Genomic DNA, 26,456 nt, shown 5'->3' with positions numbered 1-26,456 from the left:
TGCATTCGACCAGTGCACTAACAAGACCAAACTAGGATAGGTCCATGTGGTTAACGTTACTAAAGTCTTTCTCTGGAATTCCAAGAGTTCGACTTGGAATATCATTCAAACGCTATCCCCATCAAAGAAAAAGGAAAAAATTGAGAGAGAGACACGTACTTTCAACTTCAAATTAGACCGAAGAAACAATCCAATTCTTGCACTTTGTTTAGTCGCTAAAGGAAAAACATATATTATTTTTTATGGGATACAAGAACGACTTGCTTCACATGGTGACGAGATGTGTTCTTGCTTTAGCATAACTAATTAATTGCAAAGCTTTTTTTTTTCGTTCAAATGATGTTAATGTGAGCACTACACTGATCACCTTAATCCTTATCCATTCAAAAGTTGCTTATTGGGTTGTTATTGAAATATTTAAAAGAAAAAGGCTAATGATAATTTTCCTTCAATTTTTATAAGGAAAGAATACATTGGTGAGTTCTAAGTATGCAACTAACGTTTTGCTTACAAACCTTATATTGAAATATAAGGATTTTTTTTTTTTTTTAAGAGGGTGAGACTCGAATCTGAATTTATCAGGTGAATAATATACTTTTTAACTAATTGACCGAATTAGATTAGGCAAAATATAAGTTAATTAATTCATTGAGTTAATGATTCAATGATTAAGTGTTTATGTTTTAATACACGAGTTTAGAACACAATTGAATAACCTTTTTAAAGTTTTCAAAATTAATTAAATAATGTTTACAAATTTGACCATTTTTTATCTAATATTTAGCAGAGCTTGCACTCTTAAAAATTAAATTTATTTTGGATTACCCAAAAAAAAAATCATTTGGTTTGGTTTTTTTGAATTTTCATGTAGCCCTATGTGATCAAGGATTTGAAATAGAAGAAATGCTGTGAAAAAAAAAAAGGAGAAATAAAGTAGAAGAAATAGAAGTTGATTTCTACTGCTCTTTCCTTGTTGTATGCATATTTACAAACTCCTATGCATTCGGATTTGAAAAGAGACATTATCACTTGATAACTTAAGAGATGGCAAAAATAAGAATAATCAAAAGTTCATGCAATCTGTCAATGCATGGAACAATTAGCACATTTAAAGCTGTCAAAATAGATCTTGATTTTGTCATCTCAACAAAGAAGTGATGATTGATCATCATCACCTGCACTGACTTCAAATTGGAGATGACATGATCATGATGAAACATTCTAGTCGGTAGGTGGGGATGATTGGTTCAAAGTGATTGATTAAGCTAGAAGCCAGAAATTTTTCTGGGTTTTTGTATTCAGGAGATAGCCTGCATTTTGGCCCTTTTTCTGCACTCCAACACAGGTGCACTTGCTGTTCTCAATCAAATACTCTGCTGTGTCAAAGGCCTTCAGTCCTGAGCTTCCTGACCGCTTGATGCTAGTGTATCTAGAAATAACATAGAATGAGAGACCCTCAAATTAAAAGAAAATAGATAAGCAATGCATAATTGGATTGGGAGATGGTCATGTTTCTCATCTTCTTGTCAATTTATGTGCAAGAAATGGATTCTGAAAACTCACCCTAACAAGGCACTGGAGAGACTTCGACGTTGGCCAATAATGACAAGATCAACGCCTAACGTATTGCAACTAACAAGAATAGCATTAGCCTTGTCTTTGTCCTTTAACTTGGCTTCCATTTGCACCTTCTCTTTACGGATGCGGATTCTAGGCTGAGAAACCTCACATACCTGCTTCATTGCCTCAAGAAAATCAACATCTCCTCCTTCCAAGTTTGGAACAGAGGTAGAAGAAAGACTAGACCTCCTGAGGAATGAAAATGCGTTCCTCCAAGAACTGGGATTTTCGACATGGAGAAGTATGAGCTCATCATTCTCAAGAACTACATGGGAAAGAGCATATTGAAGTGCGCCTGCCGATTCTCGGGTTGGATCAGCCACAACCATTACCTTCCTCCCCGGTGTGGTTTCACTTCCCATGGCCTCTGGCTGTTGCTATGACCATGAATAGCCACCACCACCACCCACCACAGGCCAAGGGTGGCTTAAACTTGAGACAGAAAAATGGTATGTTAAAAAAAATGATTTGCACATTTGTGTGTTTATCCAAAAACTACTAACAAATTGTTAGCTAATGATTTTGTGATTGACAGGATATGAGCATTGTTGATTTTTGCTAAATTTGGGAGACAAGTTTGTGCATTGTTGTCCCTTGCTAAATCTGGAGGTTATGTGTTTTTCTGAAACCCTCAAGCCTGTGACTTGGTCAATACCCACCAACGAATCTACCTTGGAGAGCTTCTAGACAGGCTTAATAATAGAGAAGAAATAATAATTAAAAAAAAATTGAAGTTTTTGAACTAACATTATAACTAAATTATGATATTAATTCACTGTAGAATCAAGCAGAAATCAGAGATGATAGAAAATGCCTGGCTATCAGTTATGACAAACATTGAGGTTGCGAACAATTAATCCAATCACGAATATAGAATTTATTGTTAGCCAAATCACATAAAATCTAAATCTTTTTATATAATTGTAATTTTATTAAATTAGGATAAAAATTAAATAAAATAGCAAATGGGAATTTTTTTTTTTTTTACTCAAAAGTTCAGCTACATACCACTGTTAGCAGCTATCAAGTTGCCACTACTGACTCAACGAAACAAATGATCGAGTTGTAAAATTGTTTTTATTGGATATAACAGAAAAATGCATTATTACAGTGTTTATTTTACTGATAATTTACGTAATTATTCAAATTAGAGAGGTTGATATGTGAATATTCAAAGCAAAAACAGACCATTTCAAGGCTTTAGCAAGAAAAAACTATATGGAAAACAAATCGAGCGTAGTGACATAACACGTTCTCCTTGTCCACTAAAACAAAGCCTAGTGATTAAGGGTAAATCTTCTCATAATCAAGTGATATAACGTGGAAATGATCTAGAAGGGAAAAGAAATACATAATTGGCACAGCATCAATTTATTTGAGTGCATAACAAGAAGTTGCAGCTCAATATTGACTTGTAACAGCAAAACAAGAGAAATTACAAGCAAATTCCGATGCCCCTGTCTCTGTATGAAGTGATGTCCTTAATCACGCATGGTACCATAACAAGATGCCGTCAGTTTCCGCGCGTGTTTTGAGCCTACATTTTCTTCTCCCTGTTGGACTGGTAAGAGCCTAAGTTTTCTTCTCCCTGTTGGACAGACAAGACAATGGTTCGCAAGCTAAACTGTTTTAGATTGCAAATCAGCCAAATCAAGTCCAAGGATCAGCAATGGCTTCCCAATAGCAGGTCAAGATTAATGTTCTCCAGCTACACCAATGAAAGACACAGTTCTTGTGATCTTACATGACACAAAAATATGTTTTCAAAAACAAGATTCTTAAGAAGATACCCACCTATTAACTTTCAACTTTTGTCATTTAATTTTTCTAGAAGGATCTTGTTCAGAAGGCCTGGATTTGCCTTACCTTTTGATACTTTCATCACCTGGAAATGAATTCACTAGTCAAGATAGTCTTCCTAGATGCAAGAATCTGGAAAATGAATAAATAAATAAACAAGGGAAAGATAAAATAAAAGAAGTGTCATTTCAAACCTGGCCTGCAAAATAACCTTGTAGCTTGGTTTTGCCTGCACGATATTGTTCCAACTGCTTTGGATTCTCAGATATTACTTTAACCACCATTTTCTCAATTTCAGCAGGATCTACAATCTGCTATTTTTGAAACATGTAAGAGACCTATTACTAGGCTCACAATTTTATTCTCATTGTGATCAATCTAATTGTCTCAACAATTTGAATTTTTTACATTGATCATCCCCACCATACCTAATCACTCAATGAAACAATACCCATCTCAAACTTCATGATATGTTGAGTTCATTTGAACAAGCTGCTCATGAAAGCCTGGTTTGAAATAGTAGAAACCTCAATACAAACCTTTCACCAGACATGATAACTAATACTCGAATATCAAAAACCATAACATTAATAAGATCAGCTTGCTCCACCGTAAGGTTTGTGAAGAAATCAAAATGTCAAGCATCTGAGCTTCCAGTTTATGTTATTAGTCACTAATTTATGTAGAAGTTAGAAGCGTCCATTGTTAAACTAAAAGTGACTACTAGGTTATTAGAGAAAAAGCTCAAATATGCCTTTGAAAATAGGTTACTGAAGCACAGAATAACTTGCCTGAACAAGATCCTTTTCTTCTATCAGTCCCTTAACAGTTCCGCCTTTGGCTATGAGCTCAAACAGTATCTGCAATTAATAAAGGGGAAATTTATCGTGAACAAAATAAAGAATGACAAATACCACAAGGTCCAGTTCCACATTTAGCTATTTTAACTGCACCTCTAGAATGCCTTCAAAGTATGTCTCTTACAAAGTTCTTCATTATTATTAGTGAAACGCAAAATTAATTCACAAGGCTAACCAGGATGCTGCAACCAGTAGATAATGAAAAATAAAAGCTAAAGGAAAAATAGTATATTGCAGCACTGAGATGATATACTAGGATGCTTAAGAAGTTGATTGATACTGAATTGAAGTAAACTTTTACCTCTTTCCCAATCTTTCCACTAATGGTGCCACCTTTAATTGATGCAATCAGCTCAGCTAGCTCTTGAGGGGTAAGTTTGATCTCATTTATAGACACTTTTTCATTTTTCATGTAGGCAGCAATATCACCCATTATCCAGTTGGTAGCCAGCTTCACATCAGCACCCTTTGCAATGGTTGCATCAAAAAATTCTGCAACCTAAGACATTCATTCAGTCATTGAAAATCCCCAATTAGATCATTCCAGCATGATACCTTTTCAGGAAACACAACATTTCAGAACCATGAGCATGGAGAAGGCAAAAAAGATCATCTATTAAAGGTTGCTTCAGAGTAAATATCTTAGATGCCAGAAAATTGCACGCCACTTGCCATGCACACAGGAGAACTAAAGACTAACATTTCCCATCTACACAACATGAGTGTTATATGTTAATCAATACTGGGGTTTCCATAACAAAGTTCAAATGAAAATGTCATTATCACTAAATTCTAGGGAATTAAGGAACAGAATACATATATTTCTTAGGGCCCCTAAGGTACAGCATATTTTTATTTTTATTTTTATAACTTCTAAACAATGGTTCTATTTAAGCAATATAAACTCAGCTTTTTATTCATAAATAAATAAAAAAAAATTATAGATGCAATTAATGTTATGGTGAGGACTTACACTTATGTCATTTGCAAGGAAAAGAACATCCTGCATGCTTAGGCCCATGCTCTCATATCTCCGACGCTTCATTTCTGGAAGTTCTGGCAAAGAATTTCGGATACTATCAACATATTCTTTTGTGATAATAACTTCTGGAAGGTCTGGTTCAGGAAAATATCGATAATCAGAAAGCCCCTCCTTTTTCCTCATTGAAACTGTTTTCTAAATAAAGAAAAGGGAACTGTGAGTTAAAATAGACAGGCTGCAGAAATATATTTTTTTAACTGGTTGAACTAGAAAGAAAATGATATACAGTATAACCTGAGAACCTTCTTCCCAAAGTCTAGTTTCTTGTACAATTGAATCACCTTGGCCTTGACTGTGGAGGAGCACTTGCCTTGATATCTCAAAATCAATGGCCCTATTAATTGATGAAAATGAGTTTAAATTCTTTACCTCAACCTGCCACAGCAAAATAAAATCATATATCAGCATCCGCCTATCATACATCAGGTATAACATCATTCATTCAACTTGATAAAAAGTGCATGGCAAATCATCTATCCTCCAAAACAAAGTCACAGTCAGAAGAAAGTAAATATGCTTAAGAGGAAAGTCCAACAGTCCTCTAAAATTAGGCTAGTATGATGGCAAAAGTAGAACTATGTCGAATAGGGCTGTTTTGAATACCATTCAATCTATTAAATAACAGAGAGAGAGAGAAAAAGAGAGAGAGAGAGAGACAGAGAGAGTTCATGTATGTATGGGTTTATGTGTTTGCATATTAAAGAACACAGAAAACCAAATCACTAGCTCTGGGAAATTACTTACCTTTCCTTAAAGGGACTCAAGTTTTCAAACTTTTAAAATGGGCTGGAAATTTACATACATCACAAAAAAATATAATGAACCTACTTTAGCACTATAGACTACAATTCATGCCAATTCATGATGAAATCATGAAAACATAAACTTCTTGACCAGAAAATTATAATCACTGAGCATTTCACTTTTAATCTTTGAATACTGAAATACTCAACCACCCAGCCATTTCCCTTAGTTGGTTAAATAGAAGTAATTTACCTTCGTTCCAAACTCTGATTGCCCAATCGGTCGAATTGAAACATTCACATCACAGCGAAGAGAACCTTCCTGCATATTGCCATTGCTCACTCCCAAATACCTAACCACCCGCTGTAGTTCTGCTGCATATTCTGCAGCTTCAATACCATTCCTCATATCAGGTTCAGAAACAATCTCAAGCAATGGTACCCCAGCCCTGTTCAGATCAACCTGCAAAAAATGATAAACATTGTCAAGAACCCCATCACTATGTAGCTTAAATCTTCCACAAACCCTTAGAAACAAAAATCTTAAATAATAATGAAATTCCCTCAAAGAACTGATATGAAAACCCCACTGAAAAATGTCATTAATAAATCTTAACCAACAAATCAAAGAAATAGTAAATGAAATAGATTAAATCATAAAAACAGCAAAACCAGGGAACCAGATAACAATAATACAATCAAGCAAAGTGAAACCAATTTCATTAGAAACAGTAAGAACTTAAGAATATTAATGAAAACTAAGAGAACAAGTAATTTCCTGTGAGTAACTTCCATTTCCTGAATGAAGCAGCTTCCCTGCATCCTCTTCCATGTGAACCCTGGTAATGCCAAACCTTCTATGCCCACCACCAAATTCCACAGGGAGATCTAAATCAATGTGACCACCAATTGCGATTGGTACATCAAACTGAGATATCTGGTATCCCTTTGGAAGGTCAGGGTAAAAGTACTGTTTTCTATCAAACTTTGAGTTCAAAGACAGCTTGCAATTAAGTGCAAGGCCTAATTTCACAGCAAATTCAATAACTCTAGAGTTCAACACTGGTAAAGCACCAGGTAAACCCATACAAATGGGGCAGATACTGGAGTTTGGTTGAGCCCCATAGTTATAAGGGCAGCCACAGAAGGCCTTGGTTAAAGTAGAGAGTTGGACATGGGTTTCTATACCAATGATTGCCTCATAATCTTTTGTGAGTTTATCAAGGGTTTTGGACTGGGTTTGTGGTGAAACTTTAATTTGCGGACTGTGCTGGTTTTCTCGAGTAGCTGTTTGACTTTGCGTGGTGCTTTTCATCATGCAGTAGAAAACAAAATTATTTCTTCTAAAGAATGCAGTTGGATATAGCAATAAAGGGTGGGTTTGAATGTTTCTAAACAATGTGAACGCCATATTTTATCGATTATTTACTCCAATTTAGAAGGTAGAATCCAAACAATTCTACAGCTGCCTCTGCAAAACATCAAACAGGTAATAAGCAAACAGCAATAGTCAATAAAATTATAATAGAAATGGAAAGAAGGAAACTAACTTATACAAAGTTTAATACTTTGAATTGACATTGAACACAAGAGCTGAACTTATAAGATACACAGAAGACAATTCACGCTCCAAACAACTTGACAATGACAATAAGAAAGTATAATCAAATAAATTAGGGGGGAAAAGAAAGAAAAAGGGAATTCAAAAACAACGAAAACAAATGAAAAAACACCAACTTCCAAAAGTTTACGACTCCGAATATACATACAGCAAAAATTATCGGATGACCAGAGACAATTCATGCTCAAAACTTGAAAATGAGCAAGGACAATCCTATAAAAGACGGAAAAACTGAAGAGGGGATTCTTAAGGGAAAGCATTCGTACGTAAAAACACTAAAAATTAGTAAAAGAATGCGCAGAGAAAGGAAGAGCTAAAACAATGAAGAGTGAAATACCTGTTGTTTCAGGGCAAGTGACACAAGGACGAAAGAGAGCCTACCGAAAATCATCCACTCGCCTTTGATTTTGAACAGCGAACTCGGATTAACGGAAGGAAGGCCGGTTCGAATTAGTCAGTTACTCCGGTTCAGTTTCGGTCTCACAGCCGAACCAACCAAACAAGTTTATCCTGAATTCTTGATCCTGGTTTTTCAATTCAAGAATTGGGATGAATGATTGAAGATAAATTTCAAAATTTTTGACTGCAAGTGATTTTTTTTTTAAATCGTCTCTCTGTAGAATAGATTAGCAGAGGCCAAGAAGAGTTTAAATTATTTCTTTTTTACTATGAGATAAATTATTCAATCCTCTATTACAATTGGTAATATTCTTGACTTCCGTGCAGCCTTCCTTTTTTTTTTTCTTGAAAAGGTTTATTTCATTCAAGACAGGGGAATTACAGAATTATCCTCTAGCAGCAACGAAAATAAAAGATCAGGGGGATTAACAGTCCAGCCCATGTTTTTGAAGTCATCAACCCAGCTTCCTATAAACTTCAAGCCCATTTTATTACTTCCTAAGGTCCCTTGATGCTTCTGCAACCTATTTGTTTTTTACTTCTTCCTTTTCTTAAGCCAAGCAACCTATACCATCTTGTCTTCCTCCTTCTTCCTTTTCCCGGCGCCGTTGAAGCCTACAGTTTCAATCAAGCGTTGCCGACTATTTTCCACTTCTCAGGTTCCATTTTCGGTTCCACTCTTAGTTTTTATTCCCCGTCGCTTTTCGATTTCGGTTTGCATTTGGGATGCTTCTTCCTGCAACATGTCAAGACTCCCAAGTCGTGACGAAGATGGTTCCCCATGGTCTCTGACAAAGACAATTCCTTCTGGTTTCTTGATTTCTTTATGTGTAGATGTATTCGTGTTTGTATGTGATTCTGTGATGATTTGATGAAATGTGAGATTCTGCCTTTCTAATTTAATTTACTTGTTCTCTTGAAGTCTTTTTTTTTTTTGGTTTTGATTCTTTTTGAGTGATTATGTGTTGATGAATGAATCAATATATGCAAATATAAAAATAAGTTCTTTGTTTTTGGGAAAGGTAAATTCTTGAATTTAATTCGGTTATTCCTCCTATAGTCTTCATACCACGACGTTTACGGTTGATGGGGTTTATAATAGGAAAGAAATCTTTTATAGTATGGAAAGGAGGGTGACATGCTGTAATGGGAAGTAAAAGGCCCTCTTCCAAAACCCAACCCCCACACCCACTGGAAGAAAGAGCCCTCCAAATGAAGAACGTTAAATTGTTACCGCAATTGACACTGGATTTCCCACGGAAATGAATGTACAAGTATGTATGTATATACATGCACAACTTGTTGCGTGACAAAACGCATCAATCTGTAGCAAGAATTGACCCTGTCCAGTGGGTGATATACAAAATCCGCAGGTGGAGCAACTGACATCAATACATAATTGCTGCAACCACTGCTACTTAATTCCATATCATCCTACTGTCATATATGGTACATTCCTACCCCATTTTCCTCATACAAAGACAGGAAAACCATTTCTACTCATCAAAGTAGCTTTTACAAAATGGAAGGTCAAAGCTGTAGAGGTATTAATCAACAGGCATACTTTCCAGGGAGAGATTGGTTGTGCCAAAATTCCGATGTTTACCATCAGCCACATTAGTCAGTTGGAAGCCTTTATTAGGAAGCTGGTTGATTAGAAGGGTTTCCAGTTGGCAAGCAATGCTTTTTCCTTGAACTATAAAATAAAGAAAGGAGGCATTATGAATCCCCTCCTTTGATCGATGCGCACGGACTCGGCCTTCAAGATCATCCGTCTGTGCCACATTTAACAAAAGGTACAAGAAATTACTATTAAGTTGATATTCAATAAAATAGAAGAGATGAATTCAATTCAACAGAGATGAGTCACATCAAATAACATACAGAAAAATTAAGGTTGATTAAGCAATCATTTTGAAATGGTACATTACCATCATTTTTTAACAAATAATGAGATAATGCTTACTGCCATAGTTTGGCAAGATGCAGTTCATCTCTGTTAAGTGAATTAATTGATCTCTATCTCTAAGTGTGATGTCAAAATTAGTGATAGAAGAAGTAAAGCACATACCACTCCAACATACAGTCTCTTGTCCGGTCTCAGCATCACATACACACATGAAGAACCTATTGTTGATGGAGATGGCTGTTCCCTAGCACCAATAGCAACACAGAACACAGCTAAAAGTTCTGATGAGTTTTTCTGTTTGTAAAGCTCAATCAGCTTCCTCTGGCATATTATGGTAATAGCACTCTCAACATCCTTCCTCTCTAAAAGATCCAACTTTCCTGAATTGGTATTATGATTCAGAGCTCCTGCTGTGGTTTGCCTTGGTGGAAAATGGGCTTCATGGGAGCTATTAACAGTCCCACCAGAATAGAACTGTTTTTTTCTTTCTTCGATCCTTTCTGGAGAAACTTCTTCTGCATAAGCAGAAAAATACAAGTCTTCAGCTCTTTGGATTATTGTTTCAGGGATTCCTTCCCTCTTTGCTGTTTCAAAAGCAAGGCTTTCCCTGCAGATCCCATCTATCAACCTCCAAGTTGGTTTTGTTTGTCCATCAACATATTCTGTTCCCATTGCTTTGTATTCAGTGCTCTTGGTATCAAGTGGCAAATCAAATATTCCATGCAGATGAGTAGATACAATACCAAGACAACCAATGTTATCAAGAGTTTCAACAATGCTTCCAGCAATACAAGTCCCTTTTGCTGTTTCTGTCCCTCGACATATTTCATCTGTCGCAAGGTGTTTTGCGGTCGCCTGGACGAACACTCACCGAAGTGGAAAAGTGAGGAGTCGCCACTTTAATTTTGAGGGAAATTAAAGAAAACTATTTGTGAAAGCAAGTTAAAATGAAACCACTTCAAAAACAGAGATTCTAGGTTCGGAGTCCATGAACAGGTGGGGAAGGTGTTAGGCACCCCACCTCGTCCCTCAACGAGGGTAAGTAGATTTAACTTCACGTTCTTCATAGTTAGGAGGGCTTGAATGGGAATGTTAATCCTTTTGACCGAAAGGAATGTTTGATTTTTCACTAATCCGGATTACCCAGATACATAAGTAAATGAGACAACCTTAGTGAGTTGCTGTCGCGTATTAATTTTATTTCAGGGGGATCATCTTACGTATTTGTTAAAATTTGACTTGGAAGTCGGACAAGAACTCTCCTCCGATCTCCTATAAATATTTATTAAAATTTTGGGTTGAGAATCGGATAAGAACTCTCCTCCGACCTCTTTTAAATATGTGTTGAAGTTTTTAAGTGAGAATCGGATAAGAACTCTCCTCCGATCTCTTGTAAATATTAAAATTTTGGCTTGAGGATCGGATAAGAATTCTCCTCCGACCTCCTTATAAATATTAAAATTTTAAGTTTGAGAATCGGATAAGAACTCTCTTCCGACCTCTATTAAATATTTAAATTTTAAGTTTGAGGATCGGATAAGAACTCTCTTCCGACCTCTATTAAATATTTAAATTTTAAGTTTGAGGATCGGATAAGAACTCTCTTCCGACCTCTATTAAATATTTATTAAAATTCTGGGCGAGGATCGGATAAGAACTCTCCTCCGACCTCTATTGAACATTTAAATAGGGACCGGATAAGGACTTTTCCGATCTCTCAAGGTTTAATTACAGCTACGCATCATAAGAACCTGAAACTAAGAGTTTCGGCATTCAAAGATGCTAAGGGTCGGAATGAGGCTTCTTTTAATTGGTTGGTACCTTGTGACCAGACAAAGGATGCCAGACTAAATTTTACCGATCTCCTATGTAATTACCTTACCAATACCTTTTTGTACATAATCCGTCCTGTTTATTTACTTGAAATTCAGTTTCATTCTGCTTTATGACGTCATACTGGATCGCCTTCTCTGTTAGCCTAGTGATACAACTCTATTATTTTCTTGACGTATTACTCAGGCTTTCTATTTTAAAGAAGCACTTAAGACACGACTACCTACATTTTACCGAACTACTTATACGCTACTTGAGATGAGGACTTTCGCATTTAGAAGTAGCAAAGCTTAACAAAAAGAATGGACCAATTGACAAAGAAAGTAAACTTCGGGAATAACCTTCATTACACCATAGAAACTTGGCGAAGATTACGAACATAAAAGTAAAGGAAATGCGTAAAATAAAAAGAGCTTTTAGTGAAACAGAGATATAAACACTTACCTGTGAGGAGCCGAATCTACTAAACTAATCGCAGAACGTAATAGGGGCACAAGCTGTTTAGCTTGAAGGCTGAAGCTCTCCTAGAAACGAAGGATGCTTCGCTAAGCGGCAGTCAAGTTTACACAAGCAAGTTGAGCTTGGGGAATAAGAATGGAAACAAAGAGGACAAAGAACTGAAAATAAGGGCGTCACAGGATAATGAAAGAACTGAAAATGGAGAGTTCCAGTATTTCAAGAATCCCTTTTGCAAGAAAACACTTCGGAAAACTGGTTTCAAAAGTTTTTCCTTATCAAAACTTAAAAAACAGCAGAGTAACAAACTGAATTAAATTTCAGAGTTCTTCCACTATAGTAACTATTTCTCCTTTTTTTGCCCGTTCTTTGAACAGTTTTCATGCAGGTATTTATAGGAACTGGGTGCTCCCCATGAAGGGTCAAGATCTATTTTGAGGGAGATGGAGGGTCAGGATTTCGGAGGACATGATCTGAGGCTCAGGAATGAAAGAGGATCAGAACGGACGGCTGAGATCCCCTTCAGAATATTTGTCATTTTCTTCTTCTAATCTGACGGTCCTAAATTCTCTTGTCCGGGGCGATCCGAGCGCTGGGAGTGAAAGGCGCTGATCTTGTCGTTTTCTTCTTCGATCCAAGGGCTCCGAGTTCGTCCTTACAAGTAAGATCAATGGTGGAGATTAGGATGTACAGCGCTGTCCGTACGCATGTCAGAAATGCGGGCGATTCTGGGGCGTGCGGTTAAAATTTCTCCTGCAACGCTTTAACTATCTCGGCTCTGTTTATGACGACAGCAGTAGGCGCCTTATTCTCTTTGTTTTCTGCTCTCTCTTCCTTTCCGATCTTCTTAACATGATCCTTCTCCGATCTTTTATATTGACCTCCCTTCTTCCGATCTGTATCGTTCCGGTCCTCCCCTTAATCAGGTCCGGTCTGGTCAAAGCATTAATTTCCCTCGATTCCCAAAACGTCCGCTTCGTTTTCTGCTTAGCAATAAATGCTTGATCTCTCCCTATATATACCCCTGACCAAAAACTTTCTCCATTCGATTTTCCTTTTTTTCTCCTTACTTTCCTGCTCTAGTTGTTCCGGCCATGATTGTGGTTTTTGATCTTTTCCCGATGGACCTTTTTATTCCCCGACTGAAAATTTATGATCCTGGTGATCGAAGAATCGTAATGACCTCATCTGATGATGGTGAGAGAACTGGACTAATTAACCGATCTGGATAGCGGACCTCGATCGTGCCGATCTCGAATCATTCAACCGATTCAAATGGCGAACTGATTTCGAGCGAGAAGGCTGGTAATATTCCCCTTAACACCAGCGACTGCCCCTTGGCGTTCATCTGGCTCCTCCCCGCACTGGGTGTTCCGACAGCGGCTCGGTTTCGAGTGGTAACATCGATGACGACGTCTCTTATCTTCATGGGAGTCATAGTCACCCCATCTGAGCTGTACATCTATCCGATGTCAACAGCTAGTCTCCACATCTTTTGACTCAGCCACGAGACTAGGCTTTGACATTGGCCTTTAGATGGGATGTTCCACCGGTCTCTAGAGATCGCCCAAATGATGTATTTTATTTTCAATGTAATCTGATCTCTAGAGATCACCGAAACGATGTAGTCCAATTTTAATGCAATCCGATCTCTAGAGATCGCCCAAATGATGTAATCCGATCTTTTGGAAATAAAGATTTTATTTTGTCAATTATCATCTTTTTATTATTGCATTAATTATTTTCCAATCTCTGAAGTATTTACCCGATCTGACCTTTAATTTAAATGATCCTAAACCGATCCGCAATTCAAAATATTTATCTTAATCTGCCAATCTCTAGTTAGCCGATCTCTTTATGGAATCTTGGAAATATTCGCGAGACGTGTCAGAACAGCTGGCGAGTCCCGCTATCCGATGCATTACCTGGAACCTCGCGAGCATTAAATGCTCGGACGAGTATAAATAGGGGTGGGGTTAGCCAGTTATTCTCTTATGTCATTTTCAGTCTCTTGCGAACAACTTCAAAATTCTCTCGTTTTCTCAAATTCTTCCGACATCGATCAGACTCCGGTAAGGGCTTTGATCTTTCTTTTAGTTTAAATTCTTTATTTCCTTTGAAAATGAGCGGTGCCGAAGGTCAGAGAGCGACGAGCCCCCCTTCTATTCAGTTCTCGTGGTCGTCTGATGAAGTAGAGGTGGTAGGACCGATCGGGTGACCTGAACCTCCTCCATTGTCTGTTCCCGCCCGTGGCCAAGCAGGATCTTCAAGGCGAACACATTCTTCAGGGAGAGAGAATCTTCCCATGGACGAGCTACCATCGGTCTTGCAAGAAACCGACCTGCAATCGTTCAGCCAGGAGTACAACATCGAGCCTGATTCGTACGAGCTCATCCGGTGTCACGGTGATCTTCGTGCCGATCACTTCTTCGAAGAGAATGACATGATCATGGTATACGAGGAACAGTTAAAGGCCGGTCTATGGTTTCCTCTGGATGACTTTTTTAAGGAAGTTTTGAAATATCACCAAGTGTGCATCGCCCAAGTTCACCCGAACTCGTGGCGGATCTTAGTAGCCTTCCGAGGCCTATGTCGAGCTAAGGGGCTCGGACCTACAGCTAAAGTGTTCGCTGAACTGCACCGGCTAACTCGTCGAAAGGATGACGAGTATTGGTTCTTCCAAGCGAAACCACATTGCGGGCTTTTCACTGATCTACCCTCCTCCCTGAAGAATTAAAAGAACCAATTCTTTATCCTGAGGAGCAAAATTCCGAACAGCTTTGAGGGCTTCCCCCGCAGCTGGCTGCACCAGGGCCCCGTACTTTCGAAGTGCATCACCTTAAATAGGGAAGAAGGCCTGATGGTAATGGAGCTAAAGGATCAGGCGGGCAGAGAGAAGTTTTCTTGTCTGGATGCAGTGGCTGCCGAACTGCACCACTGGACAATGGAGTTGATCACCGGCAAAGATCGCGAACTTCGGCTCTCTGACCTCGGCATTGGTATTTTCTACATCTCAGATCTCAGAACCTTAGCGATCTCACTGACCTCTTCTTTGTGCAGGTATGGCAAGCGGCGAAGCCTCCAAGGAGAGCAGGAAGCGAAAGAGGGAGATCTCCCGGAAGGTGCGGGAGATGAAGCGAGCTGAGGAAATGCAGACACCCAGGCATGAGCCCGGGGAAATACAAGAAGGCTCGTCTCAACCTTCGGGATCGGTGGTCGTAGAAGTGGTCCGATCCCCTCCTTGCCGGGAAGAGCCGCCTCCACCTCCTCCAGTTGCTCCGAGCGCAGAAGAGGGTCCTTCTCAACCTAACGTGAGAACCCTCTCCCGCGGTGCCCAAGTCTTAGTCCACTCACTGGAGAAGAATCGTACGGTTCGAGAGAACCCTGGTTTCGCCAAGGTCTTGGCGTCCTCTATCTGTCTTCGAGAAGATCGGGATAGGTTGTCTCCGGATAACCTTGATGATATCTTGACCCGATCCATGAGCCTGAACGTGGAGTGCCTGGTGAACCAGCACATCATATGGGAGAAGGCGCATCGCCTGGGTAAAGAGGTCGAGAGGATGGGTCATGAAGCAGCTTCCCTCCGATCTCAACTTTCATCCGCTCAGGGCTACATATCTCAAATTGAGGGGCGAATGAAGTTCTATGAGGACAAGCTGGCCGAGCAAGCTCATGTCCTGGCTGAGCGAGATCATGCTCTTGAAGAAGTGCAAGCGCTCCGGGCCGATGAAGCTGCTCAACTTGCTTACCTTGCTGAGGAGCTCAAAGCGAAAGAAGAAGAGATGGTGACCGGAGTGGCCGGCGCTTATGTGAATGCTCACAGAGATCTCCTGGCCGAGCTCAAGAAGCGTTATCCTGAGGAGGACTTCTCTTGGATGGCCAACCTGGCTCCCGAGGATGAAGGTGAGGACAGCGAGGAGGAGGCTGAGGGTGAGAGAGGAGATGGACAAAATGTAGATCAGGCTGGGGGTGATCCCCCAGCCGAATGACTTGTACAAATTCTGAAATGAAATGAAATGCCTCTTTTGTTCGGTGAATGGTTGTGATCGGAAAATTTCTAAATTATTTAATCACTTGATTGTCTGAGTATATCGAAACAACTGAAAGTGATTATTAACCTAAGTGTGAGAGATCGGAAAACATAATGAGCGTGAGATCGGTAGGGAACCAATGCTAAACGGGACTCGATTAAAATTGGAAATTCGACGAACCCACTTAAGATTATCATTACACTGGATTGGAATCTTAACTTGATTATTCCTAAACTTAAAATGAGAGATCGACAATAAGACCGGTGACATAAAGATATAGTGTCGGTTCAATTTTGTTTGACAAGAGAGATCGGGAATGTACTTGACTGGTCAGGAAATTTGACAATTGGCTTGAGAGATCGGTGAGTGACTTGAGAGACCGGTAAGGCTTTAACTGATACGAGGTCTTAGCATTGATTCAATTCTCTGTGAAGAGGGATCGGAAATGTGGTTAAATGGCAAGGAGAGGTCGAAAATGTAATTGGCTGGCAAAGGGAGACTTAATGCTGGGGGATCGGTTTCGAAGTTTATTGATTCTGGGGGTCGGCCAAAATATGGTGTCGACATCATCTACAAGTACAAGGCTTCTTGATGAGGCTCCAGTTATAAGGGACTGGATTTCTAACATTTCCACCTAACACATTGAAACCACATAAGATGGATAATATGTGATTACTAGGAATCCCTAAATGGAGCCAAAAACAAATGAATACCTGGAATGAACTTTTTCCATCTGCAGGACTGTCATAAGATTTCATGTGAAGCATAATGGAATCAAAGTGAGGAATCATGGCTGATTCTGCAGGCACCATGAATCCGCATATTCCAAGTAATGCAGATGCACAGATTGATTGGAGCAAACTAGATTTTCCACCTCCATTCGGTCCTGTCAAAAGAACTAAGGAATGCATATCAACTGTATCCTGTACAGCACTGCCTTCAGCTGCTTCAAGCCAATATGGAGACAGGCCAATTAATTTCATCCTGTTAGCTCCATCCACTAACTTCACATCGTACACACAAAATCAATGGAGATATCAACAATACATAATGGTTTTGTTGTGCTAAAATTCTATAAACATTGAGCATGGCTAAAATTCGTGGGGCTCAATGCTAAAATTAGTCTAGTATATACATTGAGCATGGCTAATGAAGCATCCCTAGAGAGAAGTCTCTGGTAAGACTTCATAAACATTGAGCATGGCTAAAATTCGTGGGGCTCAATGCTAAAATTAGTCTAGTATATACATTGAGCATGGCTAATGAAGCATCCCTAGAGAGAAGTCTCTGGTAAGACTTCATAAAATGAGGCAAGTTACTAAGCCAAGGTTATCAGAAATGCAATATAGTTATAAATTTAGCTAAATTCAAAGAAGCTCAGCATTTAAACATCATATACGGAAAAGTCATATTGGAATGATTCAAGAGCTTAGATAATTATGCTATATCAGTTCAGCTTTGAGCTATACAATTGAGAAAAAATCTCTTCTCTCTGCAACTTAATATGCTTAGAAATATAAAATGGCTATGCCCTTCTCTATTTTCAATTTTATGCAGATCAATTCTACTAGGAATATGTACGTGCAACTTCTAATACTATTACAGATAACACAGCACCTATGGAGTCTATCAGTGTGGTCAAATCCACATCTGATTCCAGGAGACAGCAAATCAAAAGAAATTTCTGTCACTTTCCAGAAATCTTCAATCATGATTATACAAAAGGGAGATAGGAAACAGACATTTGCAGTGCGTTCAAAAATCATCTTTTTGTTTCAAAAGCCCGTGCATAAATTTTACATACATAACTACTAGGCCTAGAAAAACTTGACCATGTGAATTCAATCAGAATCAGACAAGCTGCGTTCTACCTTGGAGGACTCATTAAACCTGAAAAGAGTGGGGAAAACCCATTTCCTTCATCTCCCTTCACTGTCACAAATCAATGAAGCCACAATTAAAAGATTGTTTGGAGAACATTTAGCAGTGGATGCTCAAACATATCAGAAGTGTCACCATTAACATGCCAGAATACGAAGTCCCAAAATAATGAAAGAAAAGCACTGGCTTTACTCATTGTCAATTATCAGTATCAGACTCACCCAAGATTAGCAAACCTTAAACATAAGTCTGCATTCCACTTCAATGCTGCAAGATACAGGGTTCGTTTTATTTCAGTAAAACAATATTTCAGATAAGAACTGTGACTTCACACACATTTTAAAGAACAAATTTGGAATAACATGAACTCCCTCAGACTAATTACTATCTTACATCAAACAGATATTGTAACTTAGTAAACCAGTAAAAAGATAGAATCTAGTTTTATGGATGTGCTAGAATCCTTCTCAGATTGATGGTAACCAAACTGACCTGAATCAAATGTAATTCAACATACTTTTTATCCACATAACCAAAACACATTAGCATTCACAAGTCTCTTAGCTCACAAACAAAATTTCAATGACTTTGTGAAATAAATACTGTACAGCAACAGGCTCAATCTTTTACTGTAACAGTTTAATAAATTATTACTGGAAAAGGCTATCCAAGAAATAACATGCATAACAAATCCTACCTCACACGAGCAAATAATGCCTTCGAAATAACAAGCAGCATTGATGCAAAGACGAGGATATTGATCTTTGACTGTAACTCAGTAGAAAGTCCCCTCAACAATTGGAAGACCTTTGCTTTTGCCTTGTCACTTGCGTCATGATAACTAAAACAGGGGGTAAATAACTATATTAAGCAAAAAAATTAGAAGGCAATGCTAATTAAATTAAAGGAGCCAATTATTTTAACAAATTAGCAGAAAAAAAAAACAAAAAAAAAAAAGCACACCTTAATAAAGCATCCTCCACCTGACGGTAGTGAACCATTCCTCACCAACTTTTCTACCTTTAGAATCTATAGCAGGTTTAAGCTGGGTAGCAGCCCAAATTGCTGGTGCATACCGTTTTCCCTTAAACCAAACAGGTTTATGCTCTCGAGCATATAATATCTCTACTTTGGGGCCATCAAGAGGGGCCGTGCTGGCTTTTATTCTTGAAATGATAGGAAGGAAATCTTCGGTGGCCTATGGAATCATAAAGGCTTAATAAAAAGAAATAAACTGCATACTTAAAAAATAAAAGTTGAATAAAGGAAACTATATAAGATAATTTAAAAAAAAAAACACATTAAAAAATTGAAACTATGCATGAAATCAATTTAGATCGACTGCACAGTCCATCTTCTATAAAAGCATCCAAATATACATTTTCAACTTCATAGATTTTTTAGATTAAGATTAATAGCTAACTAGATATATGAGTGACAGAGACTTACTGCTGAAGACAAGACCTGTGCTGCCCTTTCCACTTCTGCAAATTCTTCCTCTATATGGAGCCTCTTCACACGACCTTTCCACAGGTACTCCATATCCTCAAAAAATTCACTAGGAATGACATAAGAAGAACTTAACTTTTGGTCAATTTCACCGTCTAGAGAGATTATTTCACAAATTCTACGTGAAGACCATTCACATTCATTAACCTGGAGAAAACACAAAAATATGTATATCTATATTGCAGCGGATTAAATCTGGAAAACCCATGAAAAGTTAGGAGAGGGGAAAAGGAAAGATATAGCAAAAGCAGCATATTGAAACATGCTCAGGTATTACTAATAATAAACTAGCACTGCACTGCAGCAATTTGCGTTCCAGAGTGCGCGTTCCAGATTATGGATCACTAGCAATTTGGAATATTAGCTTGTGTTCCAAAACGCAATCAACCATAAGTGGAGAATCAACAATGGGCAAAGAATCTCAACAAATCTCAATAACGCAAATCTCCAAAAATGTTGTTACTTTTATTATTACTCTGAGAATTTTTGGATTTGGATACTTTTTATAGCATTGAAGTAGTCAGCATAGTGCTTTTTAATTGAAGCTTATTCAATATACTTGAGAGGATATTAAAAAATCTGTGGTTCTTCCTATTTTAATTCCACTTCACAATATTTTGCAAATATTTCATTACATATACAATAATTATATTTGTTCCCACTGCTTTCACTAAAACTCCGTTTATTTCAGAAAAAATATTTTCTGAGTGCTCCACATGCCAGAAAAATGTGAAAAATATATTTTGTGAAATAAATGAAACCTAAGTGATTTAAAAGAAAGCATACCCTCATGATACCACATTTCTACACAAGGACATTTTGTGTTCCCATTTTCATTCCATGCACCACAGTGATCCACATTTTTGGGAGTAATGTTTTTGGAGGTAAGGTATGGATTATTAAAATAGTGGGTTCGTTTGAGAGGAAATTTTTTAAAGAAGGCAAGATTTTTAGAGATTTTAAAACCTCCAAAAACCTCACTTTTTCAACTGATTATGCTAGCTGTGAAGTAGCTTTTTCAAGTGCACGGGTCACAGTAGTATATTTTTAAAAATAATATCGTTCCCATAGGAAATTGTGCTTAAATTGGAAATAAAAGGATAAGCTAATTAGAATGGTAAAATTTAAAGATATTAAAAATGAAATTTAAAATTAAAATTGATATTTGAGGAATTTAAACTAAATCAAACAATTAACTAAATTAATTAAACTAGATTAACAAAATTTAAATTGAAATTTCTAATTATGAAATTGGGAGGAATTAAATCTAAATTCAATAAAAATTAAAGTGATTCTAAAGATAGGGTTTTCAATATTGTTTACATGTGGTTTATCCCTAATTTAGCCAAACACGTAAGAATTGCAATTTTAAGAGAAATCAATTCTTAGTTCTTTGAAACCTTTTTCAAGCATTTCAAAGTTGGTATTCATTAAATCAAACCTTGTTTTAACGGTATTTCAAACCTAATAAAAACCCAATTAAAGCTCTAATTGATTTTGAAAAGTCCCCTTAATCCTCTTAGCTTATATTTAACACCAAGAAAACTAAGTTTATTGCAAAATTATCTATCCCAAACATTCACTTTTCAGTCCATTTGTCAAGGATTAAAACTTAACTTAATGAGGGATCATTCATCAAGCAAGGCAACAAGCTCATAAGTAATAAATCAAAATGCAGCAAATCTCATTTAAATGAATAAATCAGTTCAAAAACCACAATGCAAAGTAATATTTACAAACCCATCTCCAGAATCTCAAATATCTACTCACAAATCATGGTTTCAAGACAAACCCAAGTATAGAAATGAAGAAATAACGAAAATCTAAGCTAAGGAATAGAACAACCTAGTAAAATGATGAAGATTTTTGCTGCTGGAGAGTTGCAGAAAACGGCTTCTGCTACTGCTGCAAAACCAAACTTCACGAGCTCCTCTTCCTCTCCTTCTTTCTTGCAAAATCTCTCTTCCTTTCTCCTTATGGAAAGAAAGAAATAAAGGAGCTTTTATATGGTTCAGAGGTCTGCCCTAGAATGGGTAAAAAGGCAGAAGATTCTAGAGAAAGTGATGTATTAAATCAGAGGAACGAAAATGCCACGTCAGCCATTTTCAATAAAACGACACAAGCTGAATCGGTTGTGTCGCAGGTTGTGAAACCTGTTGTCCGAGAAAAACTACATATCTGACAATCGGCACAACTTGTGACACAAGCTGTGTCGTAGGTTGTGTCACTTTCGGCCTCTTTAACTCAACTTCAAAATTTTTGCAATTCAACTCTAATTTCTTTGAAATGGCTGCTCTGATCAAAATACACTAAATTTCTCCAAATTTAACTTACAAAACAAATAAATTCCAAAAATTAAACTAAGAAGTGTAAAATTACAAAATTAACTAAATATTTGCTAATATCTATAGTAATAGCTATGAACAAGGATAAATTATGTGCAAAAATTATACCTAAATGATAATATAAAATGCATGCATCAAATTCCCCCATACTCAAACTCTTGCTTGTCCCCAAGCAAAATTTCATTAAAACTCATTTGGAAGGGAATAGAATCAGTCTTTGAAAACACAAAAATCACTAATCCAAACCACCAACTTACCTCTAGCCACCAACATTCCAAATTCCCACCAGCGAAGCACAAAGAATGAAGCAATCACTCTCAACAATTACAGAATAGCTAAGAATTAACCAATCAACCCAAACAACAAATACCAACTAGCTATAAGAGTCAATTGTGCCTAAACAAACCTAAATGAAATAGATAGCCAATGTGTCTCAAATAGATGGTGAGTAATGTATGGAAGATTATATTGCCAAACCCTTATGCAAGCATAAAAGATCTAACTCCACTAATGTAACAAGCATTTTTCAAAGAATCATTAGATCTTTTTAAGGGTTCTAATGGGGTCAAATAGGGTAAAATTATAGTTAACAAAGAAAGGAAATAAGGTAAATAAAATATGAGAATAATATTAATCATGAAACTCAAAGTGCATACAATATATATATATATATATATATATATATATATATATATATATATATATATATATATATTCAAGAGGAAAGAAATTCACAATGAATCTCAAGTGCTATCACAATGATTATATAAAGGGACTACTTTTTATACTTTTTTTTAATTTTATTTTATTTTTATTTATTTTTTTATTTTTTTTATTTTTTTATATTTTTTATATTTTTTTGATTTTGTATGTGTCCCTATTTCATGTCACACCCAAAATTACCTTTGGGATATTTTGGTGACCCTTTTTTTTTTATCAACTTTTCACAATTACTCTAGCACTTTTCAAGATGTTTCAATCTTCCAAATTTTTATTTTATTTTATTTTTTTATGCACTTAATTGCTGAAATATTATTCTCATAAATAGGTGGTAGTGTTTAGGTTTTATGGCTAGGTAAATGATTTGGGTTCCAAAGAAATTAGGGAATTAAGGTTCAAGGGGGTTTGCAAGGGTTGAAATGAAATTAAGGTAGGTTAAGGCTAAATATGAGGTTTAAAATATGAAGGAATGCCTAAATCATATTCTTATCAAATGCAAGTTAAAAATTTCGCTTTGAAAGATCTAAGATGCTTGTTCTAGGAATGGTGAGACGACAATGACCATTTTCTTCCTTAAAAGCTTATTCAGACACTCAAAAACTCAAAATAACTAATAAGAATTTGCATACCTAGATAAATATATTAATTTTCAGCTATAAAGTAAGAGAAAGAATAATGCTTAAGACTTTGTACCCAGCTGGAACTTTCATTCCACTAACCATCTAAAGGCAAGTTGGATTGCTTGAATAAGCAGCTTATGGAATTCAAAGACTAGTTTAAAAAAAAATCCAAAAAATTTTAAATGAATAAATGAAATGCATGAATGTATAAATGTATAATGAACTTATATGCAACTAAGTATGCATAACTAAGTGTATGAAGCTATATGCAGTGTATATATGTGAATATGTACAAGTATGAATTAATGAATGAGTATGTCACTATATGCAAGTGAAAAGGAAAAATAATTTTTGCAAAAAATTTACCCTCTCCCCCATACTCAGAATAGACATTGTCCTCAATGTTAAAAGATTGCAAGGAATGGGATAATTTGACTATAAATTCAATAGGTTCACTCAAATACTGTGCAGAAAATAAGTGGCTAATATGTGCATAAAGAATGGATATGTAAGCCTAAAGTGGATAAGGGATACCCTGTTTCATAAGTAGTAGCACAACTTGTGCTAAAAAAAACACAAGCTGAGATACGAATTATTACCTCATTGAAGGTGCAGCCAATTTAATTAAATAAAATTTGGACAGCTGCTGCACTCATTGCAAAAGAAACAGTGAAATGGAATCCATTAAAGCAATTAAACTCAAAAAGTTGAAATAGGGAGGTTAAGCTCAAAAATATAACCATGAAGTGAAATTCCGAAGTAGCATATTAAAAGCAAGTGAGCAAAGCACTAAAGATTCAAAAGAAAATGTGCTTATGAGTAACTAAAAAAAAAAAATTATTGAATAAGCAATGTTTCAAGTAAAAGAAAAGCAACACAAGCAAAATATTAACTAAACAAGCTACTAAAAACACTAATTAATTAAGCAATTAAAATAAAGACATGAAATATGTAAACTGAAAATAGAAGCTGATCAGTCATGAATGATAACTCCTTTGCCCTTGCCATCTTGTGGAGGTGGTGGTGCTTTTGGTGGTTGTTGTGGAGACATGATGCTCAAAATGAGTGCCTGGTTAGTTTCTATCTGCTCTAGCTTAGCTCGCATGGCTTTCAACTCGTCTTGCATTTCAGTATTTCTATCCAAATATATATCAGCTAAATCCCTTAATGTTTGAAAAGAGACATCTGTCATTTGCCGAAAGGAGTAGATCTCATCACTGAGATTCTCCATGAATGTCAGAAGGGTTGCCATGGAGGGTCCAAAAGTTGTTGATGAAGCAGGTTGTGTAGCTGGTGGAGCTTGGCGTGGAGGTTGTGTAGAAGGCTGCTCAGATGGTGAGGACGAGCTAATTGTAGTAGGGGAGCCTGGTGGTATTGCTGCTGGTGCCAGAATCTCATAAAGTTATGTAACATAAAGCTGTGTAGCCTCATTTTTAATACAAAATTTTTGGTTGGCCAAATGAGGTCCATCCAAATATAGCAAGCCAGTTGTGACGGCAGCACACCTATGAACTTGAGGGTTAAACCTAAAATAATGTGCAATGGGTGTGACCAAACCTCCAAACACAATCTTACCAGTACCCCTAGTAGTTTGGCGGAGCACATGGCGGCAAAATTAATAACCAGGTGAAACCTTTTTACCAGTTTTGGCACACCACAAAAAAAAAGGTCATACTGAGACATTATGCCAACACTTGCTCCTCTTCCTAAAATTGTGTTTACAATTAATCTTTGAAGCAATCGCAAGGAGTGACTTTCAATTTTAGAGGCCTTACTGTGCCCAGGTTTGAAAACACCTGCTAAGGGTGCTATTTGCTGCCAAAATTCATGCCCATTATAATCCCTTCTACTGGTAGGCATTTTAATAAAACCATCAGTGGGGAACCCGAATATATGATGAAAGTCATTCATGGACAGTACCCTATCTTGACTGAGACATCTAAAGTGGATTGTCAAGTTATTATCCAATTCATATTTATGCTTACTAGTGGACAGGGAGGCCATAAATTCCTACACTAGAGTGGGGTAAACCAATTCCTGTTTATGAACAAATCTCACCCAACCCAAAGCATCCAACAAATTCTGCATTTCATCATATATATTCAAAGATTTAAGTGTAAACACATCCAAATACCGAGTTTGAACAATTTCTCTAGTTTCAATTCTTGTCTTATTTTTCTTCATTTTGGCAGTAGGCAATACCCATTGCCTGGCAGTAGGCACAGATGAAGAACTAGCGAGGTTACCTGATGATTTTCCTAAGCGCTTTACCGCTGATCTCGAGATTCCAAGGCAAGCACCAGGTACGGTAGAAGTGAGTGGCTGGACTGGTTAAGGCTGTGTAGGCTGTTCGGATTTCTTTCTCTTTATGCCGCTTGTGGTTTTGTGTGGCTTAATACTCTTTACTTTCTTCTTCTTGTATGTAGCAATGGGGGCATCACTAGAATGGGTTGCCGGCGATTCAGTATCCATGGGTTTGGTGGGTTAAGGTTGCGGCATAGGGTGTGAGGAATGGGGAGGGGAGTTTTCGAAGGAAAGAGGGGAATCGGTCATGGCGAAAATGGAAGAGAGGGAGCGAAAAAGAAGAAGAAGAATACAAAGAAGTAGAAGAAAAAGGAAAAAAAATATCGTTGTGGGTGGCGGAGGTTGCGACGTAGAGGAAGGAGTGGGGTTGTGTCGGAGGTTATGTCGAGAGAAAGAGGGAGGTAGTGGGGTTATCGGGTATGGGTTGGGGTTAGGGAGTAAAAGTGATGGATTTTGGATATGGGAATGGTCTTTGGGCTTTGGTTTAGTTAGTTAGTTTTTTTTTTTTTTTTTTTAAATCAAAATGGGTTAGTGGGCTTTTTGGGCATGGGGTTGGTTGCGGGCCCATTCTGGTGAATTGGGTTGTCAACCTGCAAAACAAAATAAACGACACAAGTTAAAACACAAGAATGGAGGTTGTACCGGAAGTTGTGAAATCTTCTGCCCAAATTGTGCCCAGTGAACATAAGCTATAATACAACCAAAATCGATTGTGTCACAGATTGTGAAATATTCTGCCCAAATTATGCCTAGTGAACACAAG

General features: G+C 37.2%; 2 protein-coding genes and 1 pseudogene across 5 annotated transcripts; all 3 read right to left on the bottom strand.

Moving 5' to 3' along the window:
- Nucleotides 1–936: 936 nt before the first annotated feature.
- LOC131179522 (uncharacterized) lies at nt 937–2,422 on the bottom strand. The gene is made up of 2 exons (XM_058146401.1): nt 1,564–2,422; nt 937–1,429 (listed from the first exon to the last, which is right to left on the bottom strand). The coding sequence occupies exons 1-2, from the start codon at nt 1,980–1,982 to the stop codon at nt 1,261–1,263; spliced, it is 588 nt and encodes a 195-aa protein (XP_058002384.1). The 5' UTR covers nt 1,983–2,422; the 3' UTR covers nt 937–1,260.
- A 415-nt stretch (nt 2,423–2,837) lies between these two features.
- On the bottom strand, nt 2,838–8,325 carry LOC110657513 (glutamyl-tRNA(Gln) amidotransferase subunit B, chloroplastic/mitochondrial). Of its 4 annotated transcripts, none has more exons than XM_058145222.1 (10): nt 8,024–8,322; nt 6,851–7,536; nt 6,319–6,556; nt 5,557–5,697; nt 5,254–5,457; nt 4,582–4,779; nt 4,212–4,280; nt 3,615–3,731; nt 3,415–3,505; nt 2,838–3,328 (listed from the first exon to the last, which is right to left on the bottom strand). In XM_058145222.1, the coding sequence occupies exons 2-9, from the start codon at nt 7,474–7,476 to the stop codon at nt 3,425–3,427; spliced, it is 1,674 nt and encodes a 557-aa protein (XP_058001205.1). In that variant the 5' UTR covers nt 7,477–7,536; nt 8,024–8,322; the 3' UTR covers nt 2,838–3,328; nt 3,415–3,424. The 4 variants fall into 4 exon arrangements, with proteins under 4 accessions (XP_058001205.1, XP_058001202.1, XP_058001203.1 ...); XM_058145219.1 differs by having other exon boundaries at nt 6,319–6,531; nt 6,847–7,536; nt 8,024–8,321; XM_058145220.1 differs by lacking the exon at nt 8,024–8,322 and adding an exon at nt 7,953–8,009 and having other exon boundaries at nt 6,319–6,531; nt 6,847–7,536.
- Nucleotides 8,326–9,392: 1,067 nt separating this feature from the next.
- Nucleotides 9,393–26,456, bottom strand: part of LOC110642439 (DNA mismatch repair protein MSH1, mitochondrial-like) — a 51,190-nt pseudogene continuing 34,126 nt past the window's right edge.

Source organism: Hevea brasiliensis, chromosome 4, assembly GCF_030052815.1.
Source record: "Hevea brasiliensis isolate MT/VB/25A 57/8 chromosome 4, ASM3005281v1, whole genome shotgun sequence".
NCBI classification, from domain to species: Eukaryota; Viridiplantae; Streptophyta; class Magnoliopsida; order Malpighiales; family Euphorbiaceae; genus Hevea; species Hevea brasiliensis.
This window is presented reverse-complemented; position numbering and strand designations above follow the sequence as displayed.

Coding starts and splice junctions, on each gene's coding strand:
- LOC131179522 (XM_058146401.1), bottom strand. CDS start 1,982: ATGGGAAGTGAAACCACACCGGGGAGGAAGGTAATGGTTGTGGCTGAT. Junction 1,430..1,563: donor CTCTCCAGTGCCTTGTTAGG/GTGAGTTTTCAG, acceptor TGTTATTTCTAG/ATACACTAGCATCAAGCGGT.
- LOC110657513 (XM_058145222.1), bottom strand. CDS start 7,476: ATGGCGTTCACATTGTTTAGAAACATTCAAACCCACCCTTTATTGCTA. Junction 3,732..4,211: donor AAGAAAAGGATCTTGTTCAG/GCAAGTTATTCT, acceptor CAAAAATAGCAG/ATTGTAGATCCTGCTGAAAT. Junction 3,506..3,614: donor AAGGTTATTTTGCAGGCCAG/GTTTGAAATGAC, acceptor ATTCATTTCCAG/GTGATGAAAGTATCAAAAGG.